At 44.4% G+C, this 21,257-nt stretch overlaps 1 protein-coding gene across 3 annotated transcripts in view; it reads right to left on the bottom strand.

Moving 5' to 3' along the window:
• Positions 1–21,257, bottom strand: part of LOC138303564 (transient receptor potential cation channel subfamily V member 6-like) — a 92,904-nt gene that overhangs the window by 59,375 nt on the left and 12,272 nt on the right. For all 3 annotated transcript variants that reach the window (XM_069242822.1, XM_069242824.1, XM_069242823.1), the window contains exons 2-4: positions 15,985–16,082; positions 4,838–4,960; positions 35–175 (exon numbers count right to left, since the gene is read on the bottom strand). In XM_069242822.1, the coding sequence (XP_069098923.1) occupies positions 35–175; positions 4,838–4,960; positions 15,985–16,082 (362 nt within the window). The remainder of the gene's footprint in view (positions 1–34; positions 176–4,837; positions 4,961–15,984; positions 16,083–21,257) is intronic.

The raw sequence follows: 21,257 nt of genomic DNA, 5'->3' as shown, positions 1-21,257 counted from the left end.
GATTTTGAAAGCTGTATGATTTAATAATTGTTACCAAAATAGAAATGTTTTTGTCGCCCATGTTTGAAGAAGGTCCCTGTGGCTCGCGGGGCTGACACATCGGCCCCTCTTCTAACAAGCTCCTTTACCATGTTCACGTTCTGGTTCACCACCGCAATGTGGAGGGCAGTCAGACCTGCAAACCATAAATAAAACAAAACATTCAAAAGCTGCAGCCAGCCAGTCTAGGAAAGTGAGATTATGACTGTATATAAACAGTGCTTAATTTGAGCCAGTGATTTCCAGTGCTCGTCACCGGCAACTAATAGTCAACAAAGGCGCTTGCGACAGTCTACCACATTGAGGTGCTGTTTGTTTAATTTAAAGATGAGCACATCAACTTTTTGTTTATTATTTCAATATACATTAAAAGTGAGTATTACCTGCATCCCAATATATTCTTATAGCGGTGGAGCTTGGAATAGTCTGAATTTTCACATTTGTTGGATTGTGATGGTTAGAAGTTGTGTTGTTACTATCAGTGCAGTGCTGGCAAAGGCAATGTGTTAGGGAAGCTCCAGTGGCCTCCAGATGAGGTCCCTGGCACTTATATTTTTACAAATTAAGCACTGTGTATAAGAACACAATCTGTGAGAGGTAACATACAAGAATAAATAGAAAGATGCCTTGTCGACAAGGCTGCCAAAAAGCAGACTTCTGCGACTGATGCTGCATGCAGTGCCCATCTAATCTCATCCACACTGTTCCCTGGAATCTCTAATTCAGTTGTTCATGTATGCTGATTACACTACAAATGAAGGCAGATGTCACTCCTGAACACCAACATCTGGCGCAATTCAGTCAGATACAAATCAGACATCAGTCAGCAAATCAAACTGCCTGACAATCTTCAAATTCATCAAGTGTCCTCTACTTTATTTCTTAAATGAAAATTGTCCTCACATTTCATTCCATGCAACAAACTTCAGATACGTCCAACACGTGTTTTGCAGAATCAATTGTCTGTTTCAAGGCTCCTTAAGAAAATGTTGTTGTAACCTACTTGGCAGTCACTTTGCACTCAGTCCAAGCAGGGACCCTTACTCTAATCAGAGCAATAGAAATACAGACCTAGATAATTCCTTGGTAGATTGGCACAAGCAGTCAGGCTTATCTCAGAGGCAATGTGTAAAGTATTTGTACCAACACACACAGTAATACAGTGCAAACACTACAAAATGGACACCACACAGGTTTAGAAAAATAGTAAATATTTATCTAAGCAAAACAAGACCAATACGATAAAACTCCAACATGCACAAATGACTTCATTAATTTAGCAGGACTAAACACAAAAATAGTGCCTAGATCCACAAATGCTGCAATTTGGTGTTATCATGGCATTGTGACAGAGTTTTTTCCAACAATGCAATGCCATTGGCGCATTTACCTTCTCAAAGCGTGTGGAAAACAGGCTGGTGCACGGAGTCCGGGAGCGAGGCGACGCTGGATCCGTTCCAGTGCTGCAGGGTATAGGGGCAGAGATGTCATGAAGAGGTGTCGGGTTCTTGCTGTGTAGTGGTAGAGCAGAGGTGACGTCGGTTGCGAGGAGTCCGTCCCTGGGCACCTCTGGCTAAGTCGAAGTCTGGAGAAGTCAAGAAGCTGTGGGACGAACTCACGGGGTTGCGTTTACGCCACAGGGTCATAAGCACTGCCACAGAGTCGGGTGTCACGAACATTGGGGCTACAACACTCCTTTCATGAAGTCTCAGGATGTTAGCGGCTGCAGCGACGTGGGGCCTGCATTGTCGGTGGGGATGTTGCACTCCAGTGAGGTCCACGGCTTCAAGTGCAGGTGGTGTTGCGGTCTTTGTGCAGCGGCGTCCTTGCGAAGTTGCTCAGAGTCATCCAAAGTCGTTTCACTGGGATTTTCAGCAGGTTTCGCTCCAACAGGCCCAGGAACTGGAATGGAACCCTCTGGCAGGCTAGAGTCTACAGCATGCAGACTCAGAGACTGGTGGGTGAAGCCTTTGCTGTCCTTGGGGCTTCCAAAACAGGAGGCAAGCTCAGTCCAAGCCCTTGGAGATATCTTTCAAGCAGGAAAGCACAACAAAGTCCAGTCTTTGTCCCCTTTCACAGGCAGAAGCAGCAACTGCAGGATAGCCCAACAAAGCACAGTCACAGGCAGGGGCAGCACTTCTCCTCAGCTCTTCAGCTCTTCTCCTGACAGAGGCTCCTCTTGAATCCTTAAAGTAATCCAAATGTCTGGTGTTTTGGGTCCAATACTTATTCATACCCATGTCTGCCTTTGAAGTTGCCCAAATTCAAAGAACAATCTCTGTTGTTTACAAGACCCCGCCCTGCCCAGGCCTGGTCCCAGAGACACACCAGGGGGTTGGAGACTGCATTGTGTGAGGGCAGGCACAGCCCTTTCAGGAGTGAGTGGACACTCTTGCCCTCCCTCCCAGCCCAGATGTCTCATCAGGATATGCAGGCTACACCCCAGCTCCCTTTGTGTCACTGTCTAGAGAGAGGTGCAAACAGCCCAACTGTCAAACTGACCCAGACATGGAATCCACAAACAGACAGAGTCACAGAATGGTTTGGGCATGAAAATGCCCACTTTATAAAAGTAGTATTTCAAACTGACAATATAAAAGCCAACTTCACTAAAAGATGTATTTTTAAATCGTGAGTTCAGAGAACACAAACTCCAAATATCTATCTGGTCTCAAAGGAAAACTGCACTTTAGGAATATGTAAAGGCAGCCCCTAAGTTAACCTATGAGAGAGATAGGCCTTGCAACAGTGAAAAAGCCCATTTGGCAGTATTTCACTGTTAGGACATGTACAACACATTAGTACATGTACCACCTGAAATATACACTGCAACCTGCTCATGGGGCTACCTAGGGTCTACCTTAGGGGTGCCTTACATGTATAGAAAGGGACGGTTTAGGCTTGGCAGGTGGGTACACTTGCTAAGTTGAATTGGCAGTTTAAAAAGTGCACACACAGACACTGCAGTGGCAGGTTTGAGCAATGTTTACAGAGCTACTCATGTGGGTTGCACAACCAGTGCTGCAGGCTCACTAGTAGCATTTGATTTACAGGCCCTGGGCACCTCTAGTGCACTTTACTAGGGACGTACTAGTAAATCAAATATGCGAATTATGGAAAAGCCAATTACACATGCAATTTCACATAGTAAGCACTTGCACTTTAGCTCTGGTCAGTAGTGGTAAAGTGCCCAGAGTAACAAAAACAGCAAAAACAGAGTCCAGCACACAGAAACATCCAGGGAAGCAAAGGCAAAAGGCTGGGGGAGACCACACCAAGGATGCCAAATCTAACACCTACCACTTCATGTATACACAATATGTAACAGAAAGAAAGTGGGGCCAGATGTAGGAAAAATCCAGTTTGCGAGTTGCAAATTGTGAGTCGTTCCGACTCGCAATTTGCAACTCGCAAATTGGTATGCAGAACGGTGTCTAAGACACCGTCTGCAACTCGCTATGGGGTCGCAATGACCCACCTCATTAATATTAATGAGGTGGGTCGCTAATTGCGGCCCCATAGCGAGTCTAGGGACTCGCAAACATGGAGGCCTGCAGTCGTCAGCAGACCTCCATGTTCGTGACTGCTTTCAATAAAGCATTTTTTTTTTTTTTAAGTGTAGCCCGTTTTCCTTAAAGGAAAACGAGCTGCACTTAAAAAAAAAACGAAACCTTTAGTTTCGGTTTTTTTTCAGGGCAGGCAGTGGTCCTTTGGACCACTACCTGCCCTGAAAAAAATGTTTTGGGTCCATTCACAAACTGGAAGGGGTCCCGTGGGGACCCCTTCCAATTTGCGAGTGGGTTACCATCCACTTGAAGTGGATGGTAACTGCGATACCCTTTGCGACCGCATATGGGGTCGCAAATGGTATTGCATTCCAAAACGAGTCGCAAATAGGAAGGGAACACCCCTTCCTATTTGCGATTCTGATATGCATATTGCGAGTCGGTACCGACTCGCAATATGCATTTCTGCATAGCAAAGAGGCATTTGCACCTCGCAAACGGCGATTTTCGCCATTTGCGACGTGCAAATCCTTTGCTACATCTGGCCTGTGGTTATTTATTTGCAGTGGGATTTGTGGCAGAGAGCAAAGCATAGGAAATCAGACAGATAAAACAATGCTTATAGGAATTATTTTCCACTTAATATGCTGCCTACATAATAAGGAAAAGATCCCTACAGGCATTTGTGGTGCTGAGTCACTGACAATTATAACTAAATTACTATTTTGAATGTTTTAAATGTTTCTTTGTTGATTAGACTGCAGTTCCGATGAATGTGACTTCCTGCCACACAGAAGACATCACATCACACACGAACCATACGCAGACTTCTATCGAACACAGGATTCATATGCTGACATCCATGCGGAGGGATATTGTGTCCTGTGCCCACATTTCATGCACAATATCCTGTGTTCTAGGTGCACACACCAGGTAATTATTGCCCCAGGGAGGGGGTCACTTATTGTATTATTCCCACTCGTGTTTGTCCGGCCCCTTTTCTCAATCAATCAGGATTTATAAAGCGCAGAAAATCACCTATGAGAGTTTCAAGGCCATGGAGTTGCTAGCTGCTTCGCAGGGCTCTGTCCATTGAAATAGCCATGCCTTACAACCTTTCCTGAATTCCCGGAGCATTGCTGCATTGCTGAGGTGCAGGGGAATGTCTTTCCCGGCTTTGGTCATAAAGAGAGAGGAGAGTCCTCTGGTGTTGGATCGGCGGATCCGGGGATTTTTCTTGAATCCTTCTGGCTGTGGGTATAAACTCAGAAAACACCATTTACTGCACTTACCATCATGTGACGTTGATGTCATTGGCATGTTGAGGAGGGCAGGTGCTGTGTCTAAGAGGGTCATCACAGCCTCCAAGTTATTGTACTGCACAGCAACATGGAGCGCCGTCTCGCCAAGTGCACCTGGGGTCAGGAATAAAAGAAAGTGATGATTAGGGTGTGGTAGAAATGAATTGGATTTATGATCTGTACGCCTCCAGGCTGTTATAGCATTACAGAATATGCAAGCTGGTGAAAGTGAGTGAGAGTTGGCATCCCCTAGCGTTATTTTGTAACACATGCGGTCGTCGGCATTCACAAATGGTTGTGGTTAGAGGGCTGCCGTTTGAGTTTTGCTGCTGCTCTTGCGCAATGCATGGTGCGGTTCGCACAGAAGTTGAGTGCTGCTCGCGCTACTGGTGCTACATTGCAGTGCATGATGCATATTTTCTGCCCGTTGGCGGAATTCCGTGGAATCTCGCTGTTTTACTGTAACCCTGCGCAATTCCATGGAGTGAAGCGTTTCAAGTTCTGCCCACCCCTAATATCAATGACTGGACAAAACACGTCTTCTACAGTTACTTTCTAAAAGCCTCACATTTTCATTCACACTTCCATACCAATTTGAAGTGATTGTTCTTTGCCCCTCATTGGGTTACCAATGCTTTTCCAGAATTTCATGTGAGAACTCAAGTTGAGTATAATTATCATAAGGTGTACATGGGAAATAAGAAAAATAATTTCACAATTGTTAAAGTGAAGATAATACACAGTGCAATTGCTTAAACCATGTCCGAGCAAAGAGTGTTGGACATGTTGCAAACACAGGAACATTCTGCTCAGGGCTTACTTCTCAAGCAAAAAAATGAATATATTTTAATTCTACACAATGAACACCAACATGAGATAAATTCTATTTTACTTATTTTCTGAAAAGGAATAACAAAGAAAAGAAACATACACCTGGTAAATGTGTTCCTGTATTTTTAAAAGCTACATTTCTTACTTACTGCAAAACTAATATCAATGCAGGCGTTGGATTAGTCATGTCAACTGAAGCCTGGTTATGCTTAATAAAACACATTGAAACTGAGAACTATTTCCCTTGTTGTACTGTCTTACATTAGTTACCTTACATCTGGTGCTGGCCCCCTGAGGGTCCTGGCAATCTGACTGTTTGAACCAAATCTACCATATGGTGAATCCATTTCCCCGCCTCATTACCTGTTTTTCTTGTTCATGCAACAGGCGGGTTGTTCATTGAATGGTCTATGCAGGGATCCATGAATGGCAGTGGTTTTCAATGGTTCCAAATAGTCCCAGCAGTTTGTTAGGCCCATGGATTTGTTGAAATCCCCCTTCTGTCAATGGTACAAACCATCTTTAACATCCAGTAAGAAAGAGCTAGACAACCCATGCTGGGAGAGAGGGTTTCTGTGAACAAAGGTTAACCCAATGACTACTATTCTGACTACCACCACTAGCATTACCAGATCTCAAGATACTCAAGAAGGCGACAGCTTTGCTAAATCAGAATTTCTAACGAGTGTCCCCTGATTAATTCTTCATCCTTAGCAACTTTGGAAGTGACCTCATATGCCATCCCTTTCTGGCATAATCACACTTACATGTCCTGACCTGACCTCAGTATGCGGCTCTGAATATAGCCATCTTACTAAAACCTAGGTGAAGTTAAAAAGCCTTTAGGGTCCTAATTCTTGTTTATTAATAAGGACCTTTAGCTCGGATGTTTGATGGGTGAATTGACCTCTAACATCTGTGACTAAGTGACGGAGCGAGGAAGTGAGGAAGAACTCAGATCCTGCAGTCTTTTTAACTTTCCCTTAGGTTTAAGTAAGAGAACAGCTTGGAAAAAATGGTGAGCCCCCACCTCACTCTAGGTGCAGTGGGTGAGGATTCAATGATGAAGCATGCCACCGGTGGGACTAGTGGGTGAGGATCCAATGATGAATCATGCCACTGGTGGGACTAGTGGGTGAGGATGCAACGATGATTCATGCCAATGGTGGGGCTACTGGATGAGGATGCAACGATGAATCATGCCACTGGTGGGACTAGTGGGTGAGGATCCAATGATGAGGCATGCCACTGGTGGGACTGGCAGGTGAGGATCCAATGATGAATCATGCCACTGGTGGGACTAGTGGGTGAGGATCCAATGATGAATCATGCCACTGGTGGGACTAGTGGGTGAGGATCCAATGAGGAAGCATGCCACTGGTGGGACTAGTGGGTGAGGATCCAATGAGGAAGCACGCCACTGGTGGGACGAGTAGGTGAGGATTCTACTAATATATCCCTGTGATGCAAGGGTCGCACCGATCTACCTCGGTGCTGATCCCTCTCCACTTTGGATTATATTGAGACCAGTTTGACTGGAACTTGTAAAGCGTTGAGAGCAGGGATGGCTGTTGGTAATGGGCAAAAGGGGTGTTGCCCTACCAGCCGGGAAAAGGCAAGAAGAGAATTTAAAAAACGTGAAGCAGCTGATAAGAAATTTCTCCCTGCTGGCTACGCTCTTACTTTTAATGAGGCAGCTGTGACAAACTGCAGACATCCTACAACGCATGTGCCTGCCGGGCGAGGTCTTCTTCGACCCGCAGGCACACGCTACAGCCGTGAAGTCATTGCAGAGGGTGTGCCGAGCTACAATTCCATGGATAAGGTCGCTTTACAGAATGGCCCTGGGAGGAGTTCACGGAACTCCATTTGTTTCAATGGTAGGGGGAGAGGCAGGCGGGGGGTGGCAACAATCAAACAGTCATCGCAAGAGGGGGCGGGCTGTGGAGGGGTGACACTGGCTGCTTTCTCCATTCTGGCCTCTCATGTCTTGTGCTTTCACTTTTGAAAGTGTTATATAGCTGAAGTTGAGCCTGAGCCCTTGGTTGTTGCAGAACCGGCCCAAAAGAATACAGCTCGGTCGATACCTATTTTCGTTTAAAGCTGGAAAAATTATACTTTTCGTTGATTATTTCCATGCACTGGAGCAACCTCATAGTGTTCACGCAGAAGACTTTATAGTTTGCAAACTCGACCCAAAGCTGTTGGCGCATATCACAAGAGTACCCTGGCTACATTACGCAAGGTCAGATGTTTTTAGGCATGTTCCACCTTGGGACAGAAAACAGCGAAGCTGGCCCACACAGGCGCGCCCTTGGCACATCTTCTGAGTCCTTCGGGGCTGCTGGTGCCACACACATCCTCATGGTTGCCAGGTTTCACAGGGACATGTGTGGTGTGTGCCTCTGGGAGTTGCAGTCCTGTTTCATAATGGCAAAACCAGACTACTATTCCCAGAATTCCAACAAAAGTCCTGGAATGGGCCAGAATGCCACGTGTGGACCTGGGACACTTGGCACGGCTCCATCCTCACGCTGGCGCGTCGCTACTAGAGACTGTTTGCCTCATGTGCTACATGTATACATATGTGGGGAGCTATAGTCAGTATCTCCACATTCTTTCCAGTTAATATGAAAAATGGCAAATAAAGTTGCCAGCTCAAGCACATTCTGTCTATAAGAGTTTCAGTTATTTAAATGAATAAGAATACAGGGGGAAGACTTTCTCGTCCGGCGCACGCCTGCTAATACTTCTGTAAACTTCGCCGCCTTTGACTAAAGTGAGTTCTCAGCAAGGATCGTCTTGAACACTCCCTATCACTCGAGCTTCGTGATTAGTGCTGAATTCCGGTGTATTTTCCAGTTTAATGGTGGCGGTGTGGGCGTATGTGGTAATGGGGGGCAAGACCACGCTCAACCTGAATCTTATTGTAAACAAGAAGATTTATGATTAAAATGTCAGTGCACAGTGTGCACTGAGAGGGGGAGCACTCTTGAGGAATGAGGGTGCCCCTGCCTTCCCAGGAAGCTAAAAGCAGATTAGAAACTTCTTCTTGTGTGTGACACAGCCAGCCCTCTAGTAGCAGTTACTAGCAGCTGGTGGTTTGTACCAGAGAGTCATCATTAGAGGTGGAAAGCACATTTGTAGGTCTAGCTAGAGAGCTTTAGCAGTCTGAAAAGTCCTTGTGTGCGTACGCAACATAGACTACTACGCAAGAGGCTCTTGTGTCCACTTAGCTATGATAACACACAAAGCTTCCACCCGGGCCCTGTTCAGAGGCTGCTCCCTGGCTCCTGGTGTACACACTGCTTCCAAGAAACTGATCAGTGCTTCCTTGTGCAGAAGAACACCTCCAGACACCCCTTATACTGTTCAAGTTTGCGTGCTTCGCACACTTACAACATAATACGTATACCCAACTTTTACGCCGCACCACTTTCAAATGTCACCAGCCGCCGCTGGTTAAGAGTCCATCAGTTGTGAGGCTTTCCCTCTCTGATGTACTGATTATAATAGTTAAGAAGGCTGAGGGTTGACTGTATTTAGCTTCCCACTTCCCCTGTGTTTTTTTTCTATACTTATTAGGAACAAACCAATTCATCCATGAAGGGGGAGCAAAAGCACTTTACTGCTGGTTAGCAGGGGGTAAAGTGCACAGAGTTCTAAAGCCAGCAAAAACATAGGGCCCAGGAAAAGGATACAAATTTGGGGTAACCGTGCAAAAAAGGCAGAGTTCCTACTTGCTCTACATCCTTTAATTTTAAAATGATTTTTCTGCAAACAACAGCTGTGAACTACACAACACAGATCATCTTCTGCATCCCATTCCATTCACACAACACTCCAGTTCTGATGGTGCGGCATTCAAGGAGTGCCCACTACTCATTGGCAGCTCCTTTGTAAAATGTTGGTTGCCCCAAGCAATTGCAGTCAACCTTAGAAAGCACCGTGCCACTGGAACCAAGCTGCACTCTACTGGGGAGGTCCACATATGCAGGATCCTGTCTGGGGGTACCTGTGTCCTGGTTCAGAGGGGACCGGGGCTGGCAGATTGGCCTGTCCTGTTGAACCGTTCCTACCAGAGTAGGACCAAGGCTGATTTGCATAAAGTTGATTCATTTCTGAGGTGATGTGGTAGGAAAAAATGGATGAAGTGGAATGCAGACATTGAAACTACCAGTGGCTTAGCTTCATTTAAATACTCCACACATCACTTTCTTGTTTTTCTCCAGGAAGTGATGCTGGCATTACACCTTGTCACTCTTCCTCATCACAGCGCCTTGCTTACAGGGCATACAGAGTACGCTATTTAGATAACCCTCTGCATTCAATATACTGCAATAGAATACGTGGTGCCTAAATAGGTGAAGCGGACGTCACTTCCGGCTTAGACAACACGGACACGCGATGCCAACCAATGCCTCCTACTTGACTACAGAGCAGCTCTAGTGAGGTTATTCAGCTCAAAGATAATCTCAGGCGTTTCAAAATGAAGCTTGTCCTGCACTATAAATGGGCGAGGATAGGTCCACTTTTCCACTTTAGCACTTGACAAATATCAGAGGAGGACACTCTCCTACTTTTGGCACATGAGGCAGCCAGCGACTGTACAATCGACCTAGAATGCCATCATGGACTGTCATTGAGACTGTACGGTGGACTTGTCCACTAAGGACACAGTCGGCCCATTCCTTCCCTACATACCCAGTTTCAAATGCAACTAAGAGAAAATCACAGCCATCAAAGAAAGCCATACAGGACAGGAGCTCCCTGACGATTCTTCCAAAGCCTCGTAGAGTGCGTAGGAATGTAATCTCTGGGAGAGGATTCAGAATATAAGGGTAACGAAGTAAAGCCCTGATATCATCAGAAATCTGACAACTCAGGGTGAGAAGCCAGAGGACAGAGCATAACTGAACTGTTAGGAAGGAAGAGCAGAAAAGGATTCTGTACAAGTGTCCACCATCCCCTAAATGAAAACAGGACCTAGCGGGAGATCAGTGGGGGATCAAGAGAATTGGTGTGACATGTCGTGAGCACCAGTGGACGCCCTCAAGACAGATTCAGGAATCGAGACAGAATCCTTGACATTTTTACATTGTTCAGCAGGGGAGAAGGTTTTCCCTTCTCACACTTTTCCTAAATTGGTCAATATATATGGTAACCAAGCTAGTTTTTCATGGATCTGTTAAAATAATTATAAGTACACAGGATGTGTGCTTGAAAAGAACTAACATTTAAATTAGGCCCTCAGAGTGTCTGGGAGCCTTTCTTGCTCATCCCAAACTTTATGATGGAAATCTTCAAAAACCTTCTTGTGATTAGGTATGACACTGGGACCTAAACATGGAATACGATCCTGAAGGGATTATCTTTGCTTCACGTAGAAAAACATCATCTTCAAGCAAAACTTCTCCAGGGAGGGATGCAGCCTGCCGCAGGGCTGCATGAAGGCTGCAGCGTGGGGTGAGGGCTCGCCCTCATGAGGGCAGTTCTGCAAACTTCAAAAGTGTATCTGAAACTCCAGGGATCTACTTAAAGCAGTAACCCTGATTCTCCTACTCCCTAAATTTGCTGTACTGCACAGTTCAAAAGTGCCTGGTTCGCTATTTCCTTCCTTGCGCTGGGGTTCATGAAACATTGGCGACGCCAGTGTGTGAATGTGGCACTTCCGGCAGAGAGTGTGGGTTTTAGGGATCCACTCCACTCTAAAATAAGCCCTTTTAGGATTCATTGTAGAAAAGTGGCAGTCTGAGAATGTGCGTGCAAACACTATTCACAAAACAACAACTTCTTCCAAACTACACCCCAAGATGTTGTGTGGGATCATGGTAACCTTCCGCCCTGTTCATGAAATCGACCGATTGCTTTCAATGTAACTAGCCTGCTTGTGCAAAGGTCTGTAAATATAACCTGTGCATGCAGAGCCGGAGGAAAACTCAGGCATTACCGCATTCTATGCACACAGTACATAACTGGTATTTTCCTGTGTGGAGCTGTCACAGGTTGTTTTGTATTTTCACTGTCAACGACTCACACAATGTTTCCATCCGGAATCTACAAATGAGCTCAAAGTCAGACTGTTGTTACAAATGTTCCTTTCTCGCTTGTAACACAGTGTCAGAGATGAAAAGTGTTTTCCACACCCAGAGTAGCCGCTGGTCTGGATACAATGTAGCCACTTTCCCTAAATAACATGTGTGACACCCAATCTTGTAGCACAGTTTAGGAATGTCTCCGAATGCGAGCTGATATAATGTAGGTATTGTGGTGTTTACGGAGACCGCTACACAATTAACTGGCCCTACCAGTTCCAGACATGGTTGTTTGAAGAAATAATATTTTAGATGATACTGTCGGAATATGTTTTAACCAGTGCTTAATTTGTAAAATAATAAGTGCCGGCCCACGATATTTCTCAGGGGGTCACTGCAGTTTTCGCTAACAAATACCAGCGCAGATGAGACCTCGGGCCAGATGTATGTCCATTTCATTTTGCAAGTCTCTAATTGCGACTTTTAACGAGTCACAATTAGAGACTCACAAATAGAAATGTACAAATGTGTCTCAGACACATTTAGCAATTCCCAATGGGGTCGCAAACACCTACCTCATCAATATTCATGAGGTAGGTCGCAATTTGCGACCCTATTGTGAATGGCACCACTCACAGGTATGGTGGTTTGCAGGGGTCAGCAGACCACCATGTCTGTTACTGCTTTTAAATAAAGCATTTTTTTTTTTTAATCCAGTCCGTGTTCCTTAAAGGAAAACGGGATGCATTTCAATCCAAAAAATGAAAAGTTTTTTTTGTTTTTTTTCAGGGTAGGAAGTCGGCCATGAACCACTACCTGCTCTGAAAAAATATTTACGCTTTCATTCACAAAAGGGAGCTTCCCATTTGTGAATGGGTTATGTTTTGCGACCGCAATCATGGTCGCAAAACATTCCTACATGCCAGTGCGATTTGGTATTAGAAAGGGTCACCCTTGACACGCCCCTTCCTAATACCGAATCGGTATGTAGTAGCAAATTGAACTTGTTACATACCACGCCACTTCCTAACGTCGAAACAAAAAAGCAAAATGTGATGCAGTAAACAACTTACCGAGTCTCATTTTGCATGGGCCGTATGCAACCGGAAAAACTGGCCCCTATTTCGCTATCGTGGTCCTGCACAATAGAAATATGGCAATTTGAACTACATTGGGTGATCCGAAGCTGTAAGAATGTACTGAGCAACCTGGAATTACTTTTCTAATCATATATTTTATTGTTAAAAACTTTGCTCATGTGACAGTGCCACCATGTGGTACACTCTCATAAATACACGCCGGAGCTATAAGATAAGTGCTGTTACTGAGTTCTGGCACACGTTGGCACAAATTAAGCACTGAATTTTCCACACATTCACTTGAGTGATACAGTGTATTGCTTTCTGGGTAGGCAGAAAGCAAAGATCCTTATTCAAGCCTGTTACTTCTGCATTCCTTAGCATAGTTTTTGAAATATTAATTGTTGTGATATTTTTACTGTTTTTTAACTGTTGGATGGACCCTAGTTCTCTCTTTACTTCCTCTTACTGCTTCTGAATCTTCGTGTTGACCCACTTCTGATAATATAGAAGGTTGAGCTCCTGCTTATGCGGTCACAATCGATACTCTAGTTAGCGACTGCTGCCCGATACATGGGTATGATCCTTCTGCATAGGACACAGCTCAGGATGATCCAAGTTCAGAACTAAGCTGTCAGCTGTTGGACTCCACAACTGTGACATTATGGACTTTGGTACCTACAGGACAGCATCATGGGTTTCAAAGCTGATGTCCATTTGGCGAGGCCTCGGCTCCTGGCCCCCGGGCCCCCGCTGTCACTGCAGATGTCCAGAGAAGGCTCAGAGAGAATGTAGGTGGCTGTAAGATGCTCCACAATGTGGGTATTAGAACTGCACGAAATGGTTTGGTGAGATAGAGGTTCCTTGCTGGTGGGATGACTGGTTATAAAGCACCCACAACATGCAAGTGAGCTTCGAATGAGGTGACAGCTTCAAGATAATTCATTTACATAATTTGATCACATCAGCATTAGTAGGTGGCTTATGGTTCACTTTGATAAGTTGGTGGCTGCGAAAATGGAGCCCTAGACAAATCCCTCACGCCTGGAGGTGTCTCACTCCGTTCAGTGTCAGGACTTCCACGCGAGAGGCTGGATGTCTGAAGGCCCTGTAGTTTGGTAAGCGGTCACATGGCGAATCGTGAATATAAAACTAACAGTTGTAGTGAACACAGCAAAGCATCCTACTGAGACGCAAAGTCTGCATTGCACAGTAAAAAGTGAAGGCTTTACAGCAAAACGTACAGGAAAATTAGACAGTGATTTGCAAACCATGTACTCACAAAATCATAATAGGCAAATCTGTGTAAAAAGCCAGGTGAGAGGTGGGAGGATGCCACCAGACTGTCCCTTGTGGTAACAGGTGAAAACATTGGAGTGTAAACACTGCTCAATGTGACAGGATATATACAAAAAAAACTCATCAGCCTAGACAAACGAGCATGTCCATTACAAATCTACAGCACAAGAAAAAAGCCTTGGCAAAACCATTAAGCCCCAGCGATTTCAGGCGAATGTGATGCTTGGCATAATCGCTGGACACTTGATGGAAGAAAGGTCGCTGTATTTCACAATGTATATTACAAGAGACACAGAAACCTCACTTACAGATGCTGTGACCAGACTAACAGCACCACGAAAAGCATGTTAGTTTAAAAGAGCGATTGAATGACTACAAATGTCTAGGTGCGTAGGGAATATATGGACCTGGACATCTTTTCCCACAAAGTCAGTCTATAAAGCTATAAACACAAATGTGGTTGAGTGTAGCAAGGTAGCATGTAGACACGTAAGCAAAGCAAATTGACCTACCTCATTAATATTCATGAGGTCGGTCGCAATTTGCGAGCCATTGTGAATTTCTACAATCACAGACATGGTGGTCTGCTGAGCTCAGCAGACCACCATGTCTGTGATTGCTTTTCAATAAAGCAATCTTTTATTTTTTTAAATGCAGCCCGTTTTCCTTAAAGGAAAACGAGATGCGTTTAAAAATGAAAAATCAAAAGTTTTCTTTTCATTTTTTAAGACTAGGCAGTGGTCAGTGGGACCACTGACTGCTCTTACAAAATGTTTTCCCATGCATTTACAAAGGGGAAGGGGCCCCTTGGGGACCCCTTCCCATTTGCGAATGGGTTATCACATACTTGAGGTAGGTGGTAACTTCGATTACTTTGCAACCGCATTCAAGGTCACAAAACAATCATACATACCTCTGCGATTCAGTATTAGGAAGGGACGCCCTTAACACTCCCCTTCCTAATACCGAATCGGTATGAAGTCGCAAATCCAATTTGCAATTCGGTAACAAGTTACCGAATCGCAAATTGTTCTTGTTACATACCAAAACGCATTCGGGCCTTTTACGATCGCAAAAATGTTTGATACATCTGGCCCTTTATCACCACTTGCCCATGTGATAATTCCCAATTTGTGAGTTTTACCACTTTGGTACTGGACAGCTGACAAATACATGCGTTAACCTCTAGCAACCATCAAGACAGTGGTCAATTTTTTTGGGTAGATTCTTATTCGCTTATCAGTTTTCACGCATCACAAAAAACACTACATTATCATATTGCAAAATATTTCTTGCTCACTGGTGCCCTACCATCATGCTAGTCACTGCAGCGTGCAGATGTAGACACAAACTGCCTGTTTCTGTTTTTTATGATTTTGCACCATGTGCACCTGTATTTACCCCATGGTAACTGCTATAAACCATATTAAGCACCGGCAAAGTCAATAGGTCTGACTTTGGCTATCTGTGTGATGGTTAACTTTTTCTTCTTCATACTTAATGGAAAGCAGCCTATGCCACAAAAATAGAATTAAAAAATGTGACATTGCCTAAATGTGGCTGTCTTATGCTTTCAAAAACATTTTTAATTTAAAAATGCAGCTCTTTTCAAATTGATGGCTTTTAAACAACAAGCCTTTAAGATCTGCCACACATTTTATTATTATTAGTATTTGTAAAGAAGACCATCACAAACAAAATAAACACCAAATCAAGCCTTCAAATTTCAGGCAGTTACAATGTTAGGATCTCAGAAGCCAGATCCAAAACAAGCAGGTACAGGCAGAAACTGTGGCTGGTGAGGAGGGCCTTCTTACTCCAACGACTGACCCACAGTAGATACTGTGAGACATCACTCAGTAGAACATGCAGGAGGGACAAGTGACAAACTTACCTTTCTGGAAAGGGTCGCAGGACTTGGAGTTCAGGAACACAGAGATGGCTCTCACTTTGTTCTTCTTGGCAGCTAGAAACAGTGGTAATTCCCCAATCCTGCAATAGTGAAAAGCTGCTATTAATACTCACACCAAAGCCAACTGACATACTATAGTAGTCAGGCCCTATTTTAACACGATAATCAATTTGGTGAAGTTAGCTCTCTGAACATCTCTGGTAGAAAGATGTTATCACACATTTGAAGCACACCAGGGCTAGGATCAGACCTTGTTCTTCAAAGACCCAAACATGATCAACACTAAATGCTAGTATTGGTACACCTACACAACTGTGGCAGGAAAATGTATATAAAGAGAGCAAATAGTGCAGTTGGTACAAATGGATAACATGAGTGTTTATGGTCAGAGGAGTGTCCCCTTACCTTTACGTATAGATACTCCACGGAGAGCAGATAGATGTAAAAAGTTGGAGCAATGCTCAGCATTTCAACCATTATATATCCCCCCTGGCTGAAATTGTATGCGCCTTTGGGTTGCCATTGGTTTTGTATGCTGATGACACGCAGCTGGAGATGTCCCATCTCTTCATGAAGTAGCCAGATGGATGGCTAACTGCAGATTGAAACTTAATAAGGACAAGACGGAAGTGATGCTGCGGGGTAATAATTTTTGCAACAATATTATGATCCCCATGCCAGATTGCCAGGGTCTGCTTCCTACCCCAAAAAGCACAATAAAGAGTCTTGGAATGTGGCTGGATTCCAGCCTCATGATGGACCATCAAGTAAAAAAACTTGCCGCCGATTGTTTTGGTATTCTGAGACTGCCAAGGAAGGTTCTCAATCTTCTCCCTTTTTTAGTTAGAAGACTGATCGTCCAGGCTCTTGTGATCTCGCGCTTGGATTATGATAATTCCTTATATCTTGGCTCGCCTCAATATGTGATAAAAAGGCTGCAGGTTGTTCACAACGCCAGTGCTCGGCTTCTTATGAATATTGCTAAATTCCAGTCTGCCAAAAAGGCTCTCTAGATCGACACCGACTCCCGGGAGAGCAGCGAGTGCAGTTCAACGCTTTATGAATTTTGCAGGTCACTTCATAAGAGGGGCCCCTATTGCTCAGACCGATAGCCTCACCATATATTCCTGGGAAGCTCCTTACATGCTCCTCGACCCATCTGCTAAAGATTCCAAAGATTCCTTAGTCGTGATAGGGAGGTCGATCAATGGACTACCTGGCCACCAAACTCTGGAATACCCTTCTATTAGAATTATATAAATTGGCTCAAAACGGTCTTTTCATGAGGCTTTGAAAACCTGGCGTTTTAGTAACTAATTTCCTCTTCTGTGGTGATCTGGTAACTTGTGATGTCTGTTTTAGTGCGGGGAGGCCTTCAGGAAACCACACGATCTACAAGAACCATAGAATAGAATAGAATAGAACAGAATTTTTTGGTCTGGCCAAGCACAAACGATAGGTAGAAGGCTGGTCCTAGTCACCTTGTTAACCACAAAGCTCCCATTATAACAACTCGTCATGCAGTGAAAAGTCTTCACTTTTGTTCTGTATATGAATGTTTCGGGACACCACAATAAACTCACCTGATTAAATGGCCTACACCTAAGGCTGAACTCCAAGTCTTATCACAGTTGCAACTAAGACCAAAACTAAGCCCAGTAGGTTTCAAGTTTTGGATTACATTAGGTAATTCTCTTTACACCTGAAATCTCTTTGTTGTTACATTTTTTCATTTACGTGGCATGCCACCTCCCACCACATGCTTTGAAGCACCTGGCTTAGGCCTTTTCTGACTGTAGCGACACCTCCTTCCCCATCTTCCATAGCAGCCAGTGGAGCCAGGACAACATCCAGCTTTTTTGTGTCAGTAGAATGAGGGGCAGTTTCCAGAGGTCTGGCAGGGCACCCGGGTGGTAGCTGCAAGACTGGTGTTTTTTCCAGTGATGCTTTCTTCAGTTTTGTGATGGGTGTTGTGTCTCTCCACACAACAGGGTCAACAGGGATGACATCAATATGTTTGCTAGGCACTGCATGTACGGCTGCTGGCTGCATCCTCTGGGACTAGGCATTGCCTCAAAGAATATAGGTGGGCATTGTCCATGTGTGTTCTGAGCTGGAACCTTTTTCATGTTTGATTTGAAAGTTGATGCTCCGCAGAGGAGACACAGAGGAAACACTTGCTCTCGCTTTCCTTTTCTATTGACAATACCAAGGCTCGGATTACACATGGTGAGGTATAGGGCGTAATTCTTTTCACACCTGGTAAATTTCTTTAACCCAGACAGTTTGACATACCATGCAGAATCAGTATGTAAACATTGAATCAGATCTGCACTGGCCATTTATCTCTGCAGGCATTTTCTAAAAAGGAGCCATTGGACGTTTTGGAAAGTCTGGGGACACTATTGGAGAATCTTTCCCTTTCTCGATCTCTCTGGAGTTAATTACAGCAGGGACAACCCGGGAATGAGAGTGAGTTGGTGAAGAGAGACCAGAGACATATAGAAAATGAGGAGAGAGCGAATGGACAATGGAAAGAGAGACAAGGGTATAAAGGAAAGGAAGTGAGACAGTCTGTTTGGACCTTTTCTTTGCGAGGGCTGCTTTCGGTTTTCAGCAGATTTGGCCTATGGAATCTTTCAGAGGAAAGCCTCGCGGGTGCCCTGGGGCTTTGTTCACATGTGTGATGGAGAGCCATGGCAGAAATGCAACGCCAGGTTGGGTGCTATATCCGGGAGCCCGGTCAGCATTTTGTTTTCAAAAACAAACCCCTCTTTCTCTGTCTCTTACAAAGTCCCATTAAAAAAGTGTGCACAAAGTACACAGATTGACATTAGCGGAGGAAGAAAGAGCGTAAATAGAAAGGAATTAAAAAAAGAGAAGGGAGGATCACATGGCTCCGTGTAGAAAAATGTGTGTATTTACGCATGTTCACACCTAGACGTGGCTCTACTTTTTTTTGCTATTTACAATTTTGTATTTTATTTTTAGACCTATGTGTAGACTTACATGTTTCCACCACCTTGGCACAGGGGTGGGGACATCTAAGATTGAATTTATCCAGGTAAAGCTACTATTAGTAAAACTTTGTATGAGGATGAGGGAATAAGAAATAAATCGGAGAAGTGGTGAATAAGTCAGTACATGGGTGGGTGCAAAGGAAAGTGGATGGGTGATGAAGAGAGGAGTTTGTGGTTCAGAGGTGGAGTGGGGCGGGGAGAGAAAACAGCAAATAAATGCCTTCTGGGTGAAGCAGTGAACAAGTTGAGGGTGTGGATAGGAGAAAGCAACATGAAGCCTGCGGGTGGGTATTGAAAATGGGGAACGTAGCACACTCGGAAGAAATTAGGAAAATATAAGCACTCTCGTGGAGCACTTAAAGAAAAAGGAAAAAGTAGTTTCTTGAATGTGAGCAGTTAAAAGATAGCAGACATCCAATCAAAAGGATAGTAAAGAAGCTGTGCTCCTAGGGAGGGACAAACACAAATAGGGGAAGGAAAATCATCCAATAAGAAGCAAGCAAATGAAAGTGACAAGAAAGCTAATCAACTGTAAGCACTGGACTGACTCTAGACCTGCTGCACATTGTTTGCAATGACCACACGAGGTCTTAGTCCAAGCTGCATGGAGGTGAGACCTAAAAGAGGGTAAAATCAACAGCCTCTAAAAATCTGATTGAAATGCTCATTCCTTGGTTAGACCCGGACTGCAGAAAAATCAAAGCAAATCTTTAATCATAATCCAGAAAACCCCCAAATGTGACATATTGGAAGCAGGAAAAAGTCCATAAAATGTGTATTTAGGCCCAAGAAATCTAATAAGGAGTGTGACAAAGTGGATTATTAGTTGGGCTGGATGGTGTTCTTTTTCAAGTAATAATTGCATTATTCCTTATTGGGCCCAGTTAGGTCACACTGATTTAAGCCTGAGCTCAACCTTGGTAGCTATAGCACAGAGCAGACAGGCACAACTCAAGAGAAATGTGTAAAGCATTTAAAGGTACTGGAAGGAAATGCCTCATTTTCTACTGTCACCTCAAAGGCTGTATAGATGCTTCTGGTTTTACGACACTGAGAGTGCACTGAGGCCTGCTAACAAGACCTCGCTGCCAGTGCCCTGACCTTAAATGTGCATGCTTGATTAGATCATATCCAATTAACCCAAGATAACTTACATCAATGTCTCTTGTATTTGGTTCCGGGGGAATAAAAGTCCTGTACCTTGGGGTGTCCCCTCAGGGACTGGATGACCTATTGTGGCACCCAGGACAGGACAAGGTACAACATGGCTCTCAGCCTGCCACTTTAGATTGGAGGGACAGTTTAAAGCTGTTAACTCAACTGTGCCATTTGAATCAATAACAAATCCCAAGCTTTCTTTTTAATATGTGTGAGTCACCCCACAGCTGGTCCATCAAGTTCTAAGGCAGGGTGCAGCATATTAGAAACGCAGAACATGTATTTGACATGTTCTGGCAGTGAAAACACACAATTGTCTTTTTTACTGGGAGGGAGACTGGTAGACTCATTGGCGAGTACAGAGTTACATGCTGAATACCTCATTTGTGCCAACTTCTGATTGGGACTGCCAAAGTTGATACTTCAAGGTATTAAACAACTTGTTACATTAAGCCCACTTGATGCCCAAGTCAAAATTAATCTAACTTGCAGGCACATTCAACTTTCAGAAAGTCCCACTCTGTTGCCCAGTTTTCCAGTGGCCGTTTGCTGAGGCTGGCCATGAGACAGGCTTCTGCCTGCCTAGGGAGATGTGTTAACTACTTCCAGGACAGGTAACAATAGAGGCCTTCCACTGGAGAAGATGCTGCCAGGAAGCCTTCCAGGGTGTTGGCCCAAATGGCAAGCTTCAAAGGGAAAGCCGCCTTCAAAGGGCAATGGTGAACACAATAGAAAGGGGCTGTTCTTTTGTTTGGGTAGACTGTTTGGCATAGGGACAAAGAGGGAGAAACACTGGTCAAGATGTGTTTTTTCATCTACAGGTAGCCCAGAGGTAGCCGCATCACTAGGGTGGGCTACAGTGCTCCTTAAAGAGGGGTCCTGACATCTTGAAAGAGGGCATGATAGAGCCTTGTGGGATAGCTAGATACAACACTTCACAGGAGTTTGTCATCGGGCAGGAGGGAATCTAGTAGCCCATTTGCTAGTGACTACAACCTCCCCCCAAGGGTATTTTCTGGGCATTCAGCAGGCACCCTCGGATATCACTTGACTAGAGAAGTGAACTGAAGAAATACT

The sequence above is a fragment of the Pleurodeles waltl genome, chromosome 7 (assembly GCF_031143425.1).
Source record: "Pleurodeles waltl isolate 20211129_DDA chromosome 7, aPleWal1.hap1.20221129, whole genome shotgun sequence".
Classification (NCBI taxonomy): Eukaryota; Metazoa; Chordata; class Amphibia; order Caudata; family Salamandridae; genus Pleurodeles; species Pleurodeles waltl.
The sequence above is the reverse complement of the archived record's forward strand: the minus strand, read 5'-3'. Positions and strand labels throughout refer to the sequence as shown.